General features: G+C 41.5%; 1 protein-coding gene across 4 annotated transcripts in view; it reads right to left on the reverse strand.

The window, feature by feature from the left end:
- KCTD9 (potassium channel tetramerization domain containing 9) overlaps positions 1 to 13,675 on the reverse strand; it is a 64,590-nt gene that overhangs the window by 3,830 nt on the left and 47,085 nt on the right. For all 4 annotated transcript variants that reach the window (XM_084997730.1, XM_003132815.7, XM_084997728.1 and 1 more), the window contains 2 exons: positions 3,897 to 4,002; positions 910 to 1,043 (listed from right to left, as the gene is read on the reverse strand). In XM_084997730.1, coding sequence (XP_084853856.1) covers positions 910 to 1,043; positions 3,897 to 4,002 — 240 coding nt within the window. The remainder of the gene's footprint in view (positions 1 to 909; positions 1,044 to 3,896; positions 4,003 to 13,675) is intronic.

A 13,675-nucleotide genomic window follows, 5' to 3' on the forward strand; every position in this document is an offset into this window, starting at 1 on the left:
CCCCGGTTGCACCACTTTTTTTTTGGCTGCACCTGCGGCATATGGAAGTTCCCGGGCTAGGGATTGGATCTAAGCTACTGCTGTGACCTATGCCATAGTTGCAGCAACGTTGGATCCTTAACCCATTGCACTGGGTAGGGGACTGAACCTGCACCTCGGCAGCCAAGCTGCTGTAGAGACAATGCCGGACCCAAACCTGCTTCGCTCCAGCAGGAACTCTGCACCAGCCACATTTTAGGAACTTAGTAATTGTACGTGGCTGGTAGCGGCTGGACTGAACAGCACAGGCATCAAATGTGCCGATCACTGCAGAAAGAGCTACTGGACAGCACTGAAGTGGACCTAGTAACAACTCTCGAGTCTGCTAGCTCAGTCTGCACATCAAGATGACATTCAGAAGAATTATGATAAAAAAGATGCCTGAACAAAATTAAAATCTCAGACTGGGATTCAAAGAGAATATGATGCAAATTCAGACAGAACAGGCTTCTGAACCTGATTTCAAACACAGATATATCATTTCAGTTTCTCGATTCAAGAAATAATCTGCCCCCATTTAACTCTATGTGGAATGAAAACTTAAACACACAATCAATTAGATTAAAAAACCACCTATCAAACTTATCTGCTTGAGGGAGACCCAAGAAAAGAGGAAGAATGAAGTTAGCTCAGACTTCATGCCAGACGAATCTTTAAACCCAAAACTGGAATGTGTAACTTAGGTAACTGAACCGGCTCTGGAATTCAAATTCGTTTAAACAAGCAACTGAAAGGAAAACATCCCTCCAGCTGGCCTGGCATGTTACCTGGAAGTTTTGACCAGCCAACTACTTTGTGATTTCCATACATCTTGCAGGAGCTGCTCAGTAATTCCAGATGAACAAAAACACTTTGAACTTGGTGACTCACCTCTAAGTCAGTTCCTGCCAGAGTCGCTCCTCTGAGGTTACAGTTCTTCAGCTTTGCATTTTTTAAGGTAGCAACTCTCAGGTTAATTCCTGTCATTTGACTTCCTTCCATATCCACACCTTTCAGATTAGCACCTAAAGTGAATAGATTATAGGCATAGTTGAACTTAAAAATCTGTCTCTCAACCAACACACATATCTAAAGAGTTCTCTCTTAAAAATGTGCTTATTCTATGAACTAAGAATTCATGTTTTAGTTGGTATTATTGAAGGAGGAATTTAATTTGGTCTTATGATAAATTAGCACTTTTAAATATGCCTCCTGGCAGGATCAAGATGGCGGAGTAAGACGTGGCACTCACCTTCTCCCACAAACACATCAAAAAAACCAAAAATCACATCTACATGTAGAACAATTCACAGAGAAGCTCTACTGAATGCTGGCAAAAGACCTTAAACCTCCAAATAGGGCACAACGCCCTCCACATAACTGGGTAGAACAAAAGGAAAAAAAGAGAGAGAAAAAAGGAATCAGGGCTGGCCCATCACTCCTGAGAGGGAGCTGCTTAAGAGGAAAGGAACTCACACCCTGGGAAGCCACCTAACTGACAGATCAGCTGAGATGGAGGGACCTCAAAGCTGCAGAGAAAAGCACAGCAGCTGGACTAAGAAGGGCAAAGCAGAGTGAAAGCCACACAGATTATCTTGCAGCATCACTCCAGACACCACAGCCTGAGATGCTCAGTCAGGGGCTGGGTGCAGAGACTCAGGCTCCGGAGTTCAGTTCTGGGGAGAGGACTAGGGTTGCCTGTGTGGAGACAGCCTGAGGGAGCTAGGGAGTAGTGAGACATGGGCTGGGGAGCTGAGGGAACCCAGGAGGAGGTCTGGGCCTGCAGGAGAAGCAAGGTGCCACTGTTGAGGGAGACAGGAGGAGGGGCAGACCACACACTCAGACTCTTGGAGGGTGAGGCTATGAGTAGCAAGGCCTCTCTTGTGCTGGCTATAGGTGGTGGCACCTCCTGTGCAGGCTAAGCGTGATGGGTGCTTCTTACAAGGTCTATAGGCAGCAGGGGTAAACCACAGCAGTTATCTCTGACTCCAGCGGTGGGCGTGGCCCACCACCACTAGGGGTCTGTGAACTGGCACCACCTGCAGCCCCAGTCACCTCAAAGGCTGGCAGAGAGGGAGGCACTGCAACTGAGTACCACCTGTGGTTGCTCTCACTTCCCTGGGAATGCACTCCCCCAAAACACCCCCAGCACTGCCACTGACACTCCAGACACCACCTAAACCTGCCTGAAGCTCACTGCCACTTCACAGGGCCCTGCAACTAGGAGCAGCATGCAGCATCTTCCCACGGGTCCTTACCATCAAGGGCTTGGCGATCAGGCGCTATTAGGTCTGCCCAGTGCCTCCATCCCCCTGGAAGCATGTGCAGCAGTCTATCAAGGGGATAATGGCCTGCATGCACTGTGGAAAGAGACAGCAACCATCCAAACCCTCACACGAAAAATAAATAGTAAGTCCTCACAAAACATCCAGGGGTGCTCTCACATAGAAATTGCCCTCCAAGACTACAGTAGTTGGTTTCCCTAAACTCATGGAATAAGAAAAATATAAGCAAAATGAAGCAGCTCAGGAATGATTCCCAGTTAAAAGAACAGAATTCACCTGAAGGAGCAAATAATGGAACAGACCTCTGTAGTCGAACAGAGCTTGGTGTCTACCAAGTTCCAAAAGAAGACAGTGAAAATACTGAAGGAATTAAGGGTGAATATGAAAGAATTAAGAGCGGATATGAACAGTAATGCAGATTACTTTAGAAAGGAACTAGAAAATAAAGGAGGAGCCAAGAAAAATTAGAAAATTCAGGAGTTCCCATAGTGGCTCAGCAGAAACGAATCCAACTAGTATTCATGAGGATGTGGGTTCGATCCCTAGCCTCACTCAGTGGGTTAAGAATCCAGTGTTGCTGTAAGATGTTTTGTAGGTCACAGATGCTGCTTGGATCCTGCATTGCTGTGGCTGTGGTGTAGGCTGGCAGCTAGTTTCAATTCAACCCCTAGCCTGGGAACTTCCATATGCTGCGGGTGTGGCCCTAAAAAGCAAAAACAGAAAGAAAATTCATTTGCTGAGACACAAACTGAGTTAAAGGTACTGAGGAGCAGAATGAATAATGCAGAGGAACGAATTAGTGACTTGGAAGACAGAACAGTGGAAATTACCCAATCAGGACAGCAGACAGAAAAATGAAAAAACATGAAAGCAATATAAGAGCTCTATGGGATAATATAAAGTGGGCAGATCTATGCATAACAGGGATTACAGAAGGAGAAGAAAGAGAAAAGGGGATTTAAAACATATTTGAAGAAATTTATGGCTAAAAACTTTCCAAATACAGAGGAAATAGATATCAAGACATAGGAAGCACAGAGGGCCCCAAACAAGTTGAGCCCAAACAGGCCCACACCTAGACATATTATAATAAAACTTGCAAAAGTTAAAGGGGGGATTCTAAATATTCCTCTGAAAGCTTTTGGCAGTGGAAGTGAGTACTGTGTTGTCTAAATATACAAATAAATGAAGTGACCAGTTCACAGATACAACAAAGCAATAAGGAATTCATAAACAAAGAATTAAATCCAAAAATGACACAAAACTGCCTGGTTTTATGCAAACTGAAGTTCTTAATTTTAGTCTACATAAGAGTATACCATTCTCTTTGAAAGTTTAAGATGTTGATACCTAATTCTCCAAATGAAGCCTCTTTAAATCCTGGAGGTCAGATTTCCTGAGTTCAGCATGTTGGTTAGCACAACTGAATCCAAGCAATGGCTTATCCCTCTGCAAATTCTCTAAGTATGATGACAGAAAAAAAATCTACCTTCCTGGAGTTATCATGTTTCACCAGTAACAATTATTTTGCTGGGCTTTTTACTTAATGGTGTGTTTTCTCCTTAAAGAAGGTAATTGCAGATAGACTCTCACCTTCTAAATTGGCTTTAAGACCAGAAGGATCTTCAAAATTACACAGTTTCAGGGATGCGCCTTCTGCATTAGAACAGAGCATCTTCACTCCCTGGAGATTTGCACACTGGCAAAAGAAAGACAGAAACCCACGTATTATGTTTCAGAATTTTCTTTGGCTCATACGGTAAAGGAAAAAATTAAAATTAAAAATGGGAAAAGGCTCCATTTGATACACTCACAGTTATTTTCTGTTTACAATAAAGAATTTTCCAATTGAACCTAATGAAAATTCAGTTTTTTTTCCCCCCCGGCTACACCTGCCTGGTGCTGGGCCAGGGTTGGAGTCCAAGTCACAGTTGCAGCAACACCAGATCCACAACCAACTGCGCCAGGCTGGGGATTGAACCCATACCTCAGCATTGACCTGAGCTGCTGCAGAGACAACGATTGATCCTTAACCCACTGCACCAGAGCAGGAACTCCGGGAAGCGTTTTGTTTGTTTCTTTCTTTCTTTTGGCCATGTCTGTGGCATGTGGAAGTTCCCGGGCCAGGGGCTGAGCGTGTGCCTCATCAGTGATAATGCTGGATCCTTAACCTACTGAGCCACTGTTGTTTTAAAAGAAACAAACGCCAAATAAAAAACAGCATTCCTACTTTACATGAACCCTAAGAGTTTAGATAAAGAAATTAGGGAGTCAGAACCATGGCATCCCTATTTCTATCTTTATAAACAGCCCTGGGCAAATAAATAGCCCAGCCCACGACAATGTGATAGTTGGAATGACTGGGTGAGGAAGGCATACACTTGTTAGGGGTATGGGTTATCTCTTATTAGCGTAGGACTCAATCACTGAACTACCTGCATTTCAAAGGTTGGACTGCTAAGGCCAACAACTGAAGGCATCATCTAGCTACAGACCATTTCCAATCACAGGTAACTGACAGGTAACTGACGGATATGCATACATTTCCATCTATGCCTGTGCTTTAACACAACGTAGTTTGGAAACTCAGACTGACAGGGAGGCTAATGAGGAGCTGGAAGGACCAACATAACTAAAAGACAGATGACTGGATTTTATGTGCTTGCAAATGGAATAGGACAGGAAGCTGATACCTGAAAATAAATGTCTCGGGTTCTTCATGTCATGCACCCAGGTGAAACAGACTATTATCAAAAACCCCCAAGGTAATTATGTAAGATCTGCTCAAACCCACAGCAGTACTATGGAATCTCACAAAGAAATATATAAGAAATTCAGTGAAGTTTTCTGTCTTTAGCCACAGAAAGCATTTCACCCTGTATTCATCAAATGGTAAAGCAGGTCACTGACACTGAGACCTCAGAACTACCACTAAGTAAACCAGCACTGCTGCTTTAAGAGTTGGGATTTTTTTTAAAGTATGATAATAGTATTAAGATTATGTTTTAAAAATGGTCTCATCTTTAAGAGATAAACATTTATAGGTGAAACAATGATTTGCTTTAAAGTCCATGGAGAGGAATAGACAATACACAATTGTTTATATACTGATATTGCTGAAGCTGAATAATGGATATATAAGTAGGATTTATTAACTAGCTCATTTTTGTACATTTTCCAAACAGAAAAGTCATAAAAAAAAAAAAAAAAGGGAGTTCCCATTGTGGTGCAGTGGAAATGAATCTGACCAGGAACCATGAGGTTGCAGGTTCGATCCCTGGCCTTGCTCAGTGGGTTAAGGATCTGGTGTTGCCGTGAGCTGTGGTGTAGGTCACAAAGGCGGCTAGGATCTGGCGTTGTTATGGCTGTGGCATAGGTCAGCAGCTGTAGCTCTGATTTGACCCCCAGCATGGGAACTTCCATATGTTGCAGGTGTGGTCCTAAAAAGCTAAATAAACAAAAAAGGAAACACATGCCTTAAAGTCTAGTTCCAAATCTGCTGAAAAAGTAGCCTTTGGGGCTTGGGTAAGTCTCCAGGTTTCAGTTTCTCAATCTGTAAACTGGGTCATACTCCTCTGTCAAGGTCCTTCCCAGCTCTTACCTTCCGGTAAGTCTTGCACTGGGAAGGTGCAATGGATTCGTGACAATGGAATCACACCAGCTTCTCCACAGCAGGCTAAAATCAATAATGGAAGGCAGAGCACATGGAAGCAGCACTCTAAAGGCTCAGACATGGACTGCCTAACCAGGACAGCAGCCGAGGTCAGCTTGGCTGACAGCAGAATTGGATGGTTCCCATGGAAAGGTTTCACAGCCCATGAAGGATCAACTGGGGGAAAAGTTCACCAAGAGCAGTGGGACCACAGGTGCATCTTATGCTTAGCACACACCATATTTGGTGGACACTGCAATATATATACGGCTGTTCATCAGCAGCCATCTTCAAGTGCCAAGGACAATTAGTGATTCGTTTTGACTTTTACAGCCCACACACTCTGAGCAATGACTCTTCAACAAGAGCCATTTTAATAATAATGATTACATTTACAGTTCTATAGCACTTTGGGATATACCAGTTTTAAAATATATTTTGGCCTTCACTATACAATATGGGTAGAACAAGTACTCACAGATAAGAAAATAATGGTTCAGGGTCACAGTTAGGAATACCATAACTAAATACAACTCAAAACCAGTCTGCCTTACCTTTCTCTCTCTCTCTCTTTCTTTGTCCTTAACAAAAACCAACCAAGCTGCCTCCTGGAATTTCACTATTTAAAAATTAGGTCCTTCAAACCTTTCCTTCGTACTATTAGTCTTTCCCTTATTTTGCTATCAGTTTGATCCTTCATCCTAAGATGGAAGAGGAGTGAAAATAACTAAAATGTATGTTGGCGGGTTTTGCCATTAGATTTAAGTTTCATGGAAAAATACACTGCAGCTAAGGAATAAATCCAAAGTTATAAAATTCATTAACATTTATTCAATGACTTCTAAAAGCTACATATGGGGAAGAGGGGCCAAGATGGCAGACTAGAAAGACCCTGGGCTCACCTCCTCTCAAGGGCACACCAAAATTACAACTACCTGCAGAATGACCATTGCGGAAAAAGACAGGAACCTACCAGAAAGGATCTTGTATGACTAAAGACACAGAGAAGGAACCACAATGGAATGGGTAGGAAGGGCAGACTCTGGATATAATCATGTCCCATACCCAGGGTGGGCAGCCCCAAAACTGGAGAATAATTATATAGCAGAGGTTCTCCTACATGAGTGGGAATTCTGAGCCCCACATTAGGCTCCCCAGCCTGGGGGTCCTGCACCTAGAATATGACCCCCAGTGTACTTGGCTTTGAAGGCCAGTAGGGCTGAACTGCTGGAGCCCCACAGGACTGGGATAAATGGAGACCTCACTCTTAAAGGGCACATACCAAATCTCACATGCTCCAGGATCCAGGGCAAAAGCATTAACTTGATAGGAGCCTGCCAGACCTACCCTGGGGACAATGAACCTGGTGGCAGACATCTGGGAACATTCAACCTCCGGAACACTGTGGCTGGGGGCACAGTGAATACTTGGGGAGTAGTCATCATTACAGGATCTTCTGGAGGCTGACATTTTGGCACCAAGAATTGCCCCACCCTGTGGGTGCAAGTGATGGGGTGCCTTGGGCCAAACAACTAACTGGGTTGGGGAACAGCCCCACCCATCAGCAGACAGGTTGCCTAAAGGCTCTTGAGCCCATAGCCACCTCTAGTCATGCCTTTGGACACAGTACTGCCTATGAGAGGGCCAAGACCTAGCTCTGCCCACCAGTGGGCAGGCACAAGCTCTGCCCTCCAGGAAGCCTGAAGTAGTCTCTAGGACAGCCTCATCCACTAGGGGGCAGAAACAGATGCAAGAATACCAAAATCCTACAGCCTGTGGACCCGACCCACCCATATAGCAGGTCAGACCTGACCCTAGGAACAACTGGGCCCCAACTTACACACTAGTGGGTAAACACAAGCTTAAGGACACCCCAGACCTCATCCCCAAATGTGTCAGGAACTCCTCTTCCTCCCAGCCTACCATGATCTGAAATGAGCTCTCAGATTCCTGGTGCCTGCAGCGAGACTCCAGGAACTGGTTCTCCCTGTCAGTAGCCCAGCACTAACCCCAATATCTGGGTTCACCTACCAGTGGGTGGGCAACAGCACCAGAGTTTTTGGGACCCTGACGCTGCCCACCAGTGAGCCAGCACTAGATGAGCACCCCCCAGGATTCCACAACCAGCCATCTTGTGACCCCACCCTGCTAAACAGCAGCATCTGCACAAGGCAGGGCCTGGCAACCAACCAGACTAGGGGCCAACCAAGCCTCTCAGATCACGCACATAGTCTCCCTACCACATTAGAAATTTTCACACAGCTCTCATAGGGGGTACCTCTAGAGCATACAGCTTGAGAGGGAAGTGCACTGCTGGGACATCTAGGGGGCCTCCTACAGAGGGCGACTTCTCCAAGGTTGAAAAACATTAAGTAACCTACCATATCCATAAAAATACAAATAGCCACTTAGACAAGATGGGACAGCAGAGGAATATGTTCCAAACAAAGGAACAAGATAAAGCCCCAGAAGAATTAAATGAAGTGGAGATAGGCAATCTACCAGAGAAAGAATTCAGAGTAATGACTGTAAAGACGATCAAAGAACTCAGGGAGAAGAGAGGATGCACAGGGTTAACCACAGAAGTTAGAAAATGTAAAGAACAACCAGAGTTGAAGAATACAGTTAAGTGAAATGCAAAATACACTAGAAGGAATCAATAATGGACTAAATGATTCAGAAGAATGGATCAGTGAGCTGGAAGACAGACTGATGGAAATCACTAAGGTAGAACAGAATAAAGGAAAAAGAATGAAAAGAAATAAGAACATTTTAAGAGAAAGCTGTGGTAACAGCGAATGCAGCAATATTTGTATCACGGGGGTTCCAGAAAGAGAAAAGAAAGAGGGCCTGAGAAAATATTCAAGGGCTAATAGCTTAAAACTTCCTTAGCCTGGGAAAGGATACATTCACCCAAGTCCAGGAGGTACAGAAGACTGCAGTACAGGGTTAACCCAAAGAGAAACACACCAAGACACATTATAATCGAAATGACAAAAATTAAACAGAAAAAGCAGCAAGGAAAAAGCAACAAATAACATAGAAGGGGAGGTTTCAGATTAGGGATCGGAATGCTTCCAAGTGCTATTATTCTGGTCTCCAAAGTCCATGAGGAAAGAAACTCCTTTGTTCAAGACTTTGCCCTATATATATCTCTTCATCTGGCTGTTAATATAATGAACATCTGGGAGTTCCCATTGTGGTGCAGCAGAAACAAATCTGACTAGTATGCAAGAGGATATGGGTTCATCCCTGGCCCTGCTCAGTGGGTTAAGGATCACATTGCCATGAGCTGTGGTGTAGGTCCCGTGTTGCTGAGGCTGTGGTGTAGGCCAGAAGCTTGTACGTCTGATTTGACCCCCAGCCTGGGAATGTCCATATGCCTCAGGTGTGGCCCTAAAAGGGAAAAAATAATAAAAATATCTATCTATATCTATATAATGAGAATTTAAAGTTGGAGACTCACAGCTTTTGGCAGGACAAGGTGGCAAAATAGAAGGATCTTGAGCTCATTTCCTCTCACAAGCATTAACAACTGCAGAACAAGCATATATATATAAAAAAAAAAAACAAAAAACTGAGCAAGTTCCCACTGTGGGGCAGCAGAAACAAATTCGACTAGTATCTATGAGGATGTGGTTTTGATCCCTGGCCTCGCTCGGTGGATTAAGTATCCAGCTTGCTGTGAACGGCTACATAGGCTGCAGACACAGCTGAGATCCAGCATTTTTGTGGCTGTGGTGTAGGCCTACAGCTATAGCTCCAATTGGAACCCAAACCAATTCTGTACATAAAGAGCCTGCTTATATCAAAATCTAACGGGGAATTACAAACCAAAAAACTATAATAGACACACACATAAAAAAGATAAAGGAAACCAAACACAGCACAAAAGATAGTCAGTAAATCATCAAAGAAAAGAAAGGAGGAAAGGAAGAAAAAAGACCTAAAACAACAAATCCAAAGCAATTAAGAAAATGGCAATAAGTATACATATACATAATTACATTGAATGTAAATGAATTAAATACGCTAACCAAAAGACACATACTGGCTGAATGTATACAAAAACAAGACCTGTGTATTTGCTGTTTACAAGAGACCCACTTCAGAACTAAGGACATACAGACTGAAAGTGAGAGCATGGAAGAAGCTATTACATGAAAATGAAAATCAAAAGAAAGCTGGAGTAGCAATACTCTTATCAGACAAAACCAGCATTCAAATAAAGTCACAAGAAAGAAAGAAGGACACTAGATAATGACCAATGGATCAATACAAGAAGAATATGTAACAGTTGTAAATATATATGCGTGCAACATAGGAGCACAATATGTAAGGCAAACGTTAACAGCCATAAAAGGAGAAATTAACAGTAATAAAATAATAGTGGGGGACTTTAACAGCCACTTACATCAATTCACAGATCATCCAGAAAGAAAATCAACAAAGTAACACAGGACTTAAATGATGCCCTAGACTAGATAGACTTATTGATACTTATATATTAGAACATTCCATCACGAAGCAGCAGAATATACATTCTTCTCAAGTACACATAGAGCATTTTCCAGGATATATCACCTCTTGGGCCACAGGTCAAGCTTTGGTAAATATAAAAAAAATGAAATTATATCAAGCATTTTCTCTGACCACAATGCTTTAAGACCAGAAAGCAACTACAAAAAAAATTAATAAATAAAAGAAAAAAAGGGAGTTCCCATTGTGGCCCAGTGGAAACAAATCTGACTACCCATGAGGATGCAGGTTCAATCCCTGGCCTTGATCAGTGGGTCAGCAATCCGGCACTGTCATGAGCCATGGTGTAAGCCACAGATGCAGCTCAGATCCCCTGTTGCTGTGGCTGTGGTGTAGACTGGCAGCTGTAGCTCTGATTCCACTCCTAGCCTGGGATCTTCCATACTGCTGTGGGTACAGCCCTAAAAAGCAAAATAAATAAATAAACTTAAAAAAAAAATAATAAATAAAAGCAGCAAAAACCATGAACTTGTGGAAGCTAAACAATATGATGCTAAACAACCAATGGATCACTGAAGAAATCAAAGAGGAATCAAAAAATACTTAACTGACAAAATACAATGAAAATATGACAATTCAAAACCATTGGGACACAAAAAAAAAGCTATTGTAAGAGAGAATTTATAGTAATACAATGTTATCTCAGGAAATAAGAAAAATCTCAAAGAAACAACCTAATCTTAAATCTAAAGCAGCTAGAAAAGGAAGAACAGACAAAGCCTGAAGTTAGTAATGGGAAAGAAATCATACAGAAGCTACCAGAAAACTTAGATCTCATCAATAAATTCTAAAAAGTTGCAGGATAAAAACGTAATACATAGAAACCTACTGCATCTATTCTATATATTAACAATAAAAGAGCACAAAGAGAAATTACAGGAAAAAAATCCCATTAACCTTCGTGTCAAAAAGACTTAAAGTACCTAGGAATTAACTTACCTAAAGAGACAAAAAAGCCTGTACTCTGAAAACTATAAAACACTTTTAAAAGAAAACAAAGATGATACAAATCCATGGTCTTGGATTGGAAGTATCAATACTGTCAAAATGACTATAGTACCCAAGGGAAATTACAGATACAATGCAATCCCTATGAAGTTATCAATGAAATTCATCACAGAACTAGAACAAAATATTTTAAAATTAATATGGAAATACAAAAGATCCTGAATAGCCAAAGTACTACTGGAAAAGAAAAATGGAACTGGAGGAATTAGGTTTCCTGACTTGAAACTATGCTACAAAGCTATAGTCATCAAGACAGTATGGTACTGACACAGAAACAGAAATAAAGATCAGTGAAATAGGATAGAAAGCAAAGAAATAAATCTAAGCACCTATGGTCAACTATTTCTATGACAAAGGAAATAAAAATATACAGTGGAGGAAAGACAGTCTTTTCAATACCATATGATCCAGCAAACCCACTCCTGGGCATGAATCCAGAGAGAAACACAGTTGGAAAGGATACATGCACCCCAATGCTCATTACAGCACTATTCATAATAGCCAAGACATGGAAGCCACCTACATATCTATTAACAGAGGAATGGAAAAAGAAGATGTGGTACATATATACAATGGAATATTACTCAGCCATAAGAAAGAATGAAATAATGCCATTTGCAGCAACATGAATGCAACCAGAGATTATTATACTAAGTGAAGTAAGTCAGAGAAACACAAATGTCTTATGATATCACTTATATGTAGAATCTAAATTTATAAATGATTCAAAAGAACTTATTTATAAAACAGAAACAAACTCATACATTTTAAAACTAATTTTATGCTTACCATAGGTGAAACCATTGGGAGGAGGGAAGAATTGGGAGGGTGGGAATAACATATACATACTACTGCATAAAACAGATGATTAAGCAGAATCTATTGTATAGCACAGGAAAATCTACTCAATAGTTTGTAATAACTATTTTCCAGACAGGCAAAAACTAAAATACAGCAATATTAAACCTAAAATATCCTATGGAAAGGTCTCCTCTAAATAGGAAAGAAGTAAGATGATAGAGGATGGAAGAAATCACAATTGGAAAGTAATTACATAAATAAGCCAGCATACGGACCCAAAAGAAAAGTAAGAATTTATTTGTGAAAGTGATTATAAACACAAGGACAGCAAAAGGATAAACACGAAGAAGATGACACAAGGACAACAAAAGGATAAACATGAAGATGACAACACTAGTGGAAAATGAAAGGAAATCATCAAACCACAAAGAGTAAACGAAAGGAACAAAGAACATAGAATCATCTGGAAAGCAAGGTTTAAAATGGCAATAAATCCACAATTATCAATAATTACCTTAAATGTCAATGCACTGAATGCTCCAGTCAAAAGACATAGAGTGCTAGACTGGATAAACAAACAAGAGCCTAAAATATGCAGTGTGCAAGGGGTCCACCTCAAGGCAAAGATACACATAGATTGGGAGTTCCCGTCATGGCGCAGTGGTTAACGAATCTGACTAGGAACCATGAGGTTGCGGGTTCGGTCCCTGCCCTTGCTCAGTGGGTTAACGATCCAGCGTTGCTGTGAGCTGTGGTGTAGGTCGCAGACGCGGCTTGGATCCCGAGTTGCTGTGGCTCTGGCGTAGGCTGGCGGCTACAGCTCCAATTTGACCCCTAGCCTGGGAACCTCCATATGCCACAGGAGTGGCCCAAAGAAATAGCAAAAAGACAAAAAAAAAAAAAAAAAAAAAAAAAAAGATACACATAGATTGAAAGTGAGGATATTGCAAAAGATATTTCATGCAAACAGAAAAGAATGTAGGAATCGAAATACTCATGTCAGACAAGAAACTTTAAAAAAATGCCATAAAGAAAGATAACAAAAGACATTATTTAATGATACAAAGATCAATTCAACAAGAGGATATTAAAATCGTCTACACAATATGCCTCTAATATAGAAGCACTCAAATACATAAAAACCTACTAATAGACATAAGAGGAGAAATTGGCAGAAATACAATAGTAGGATGCTTTAACAGCCCGCTCACATCAATGGAAAGATCTTCTAGACAGATTATCAGTAAGGCAACAGAGATCCTAAACAACACAATAGAACAGTTAGACTTAATTATATTTTCAGGATGTTACATCTCCAAACCCCCAAAATATAAATTCTTTTCAAGTATACATGGAACACTCTAGGATTGAT

This window comes from Sus scrofa, chromosome 14 (genome assembly GCF_054392235.1).
Source record: "Sus scrofa isolate SSC_HxYL_T2T_F1_AM1 chromosome 14, Sscrofa_HxYL_maternal_Yorkshire_Landrace_v2.0, whole genome shotgun sequence".
NCBI lineage: Eukaryota > Metazoa > Chordata > Mammalia > Artiodactyla > Suidae > Sus > Sus scrofa.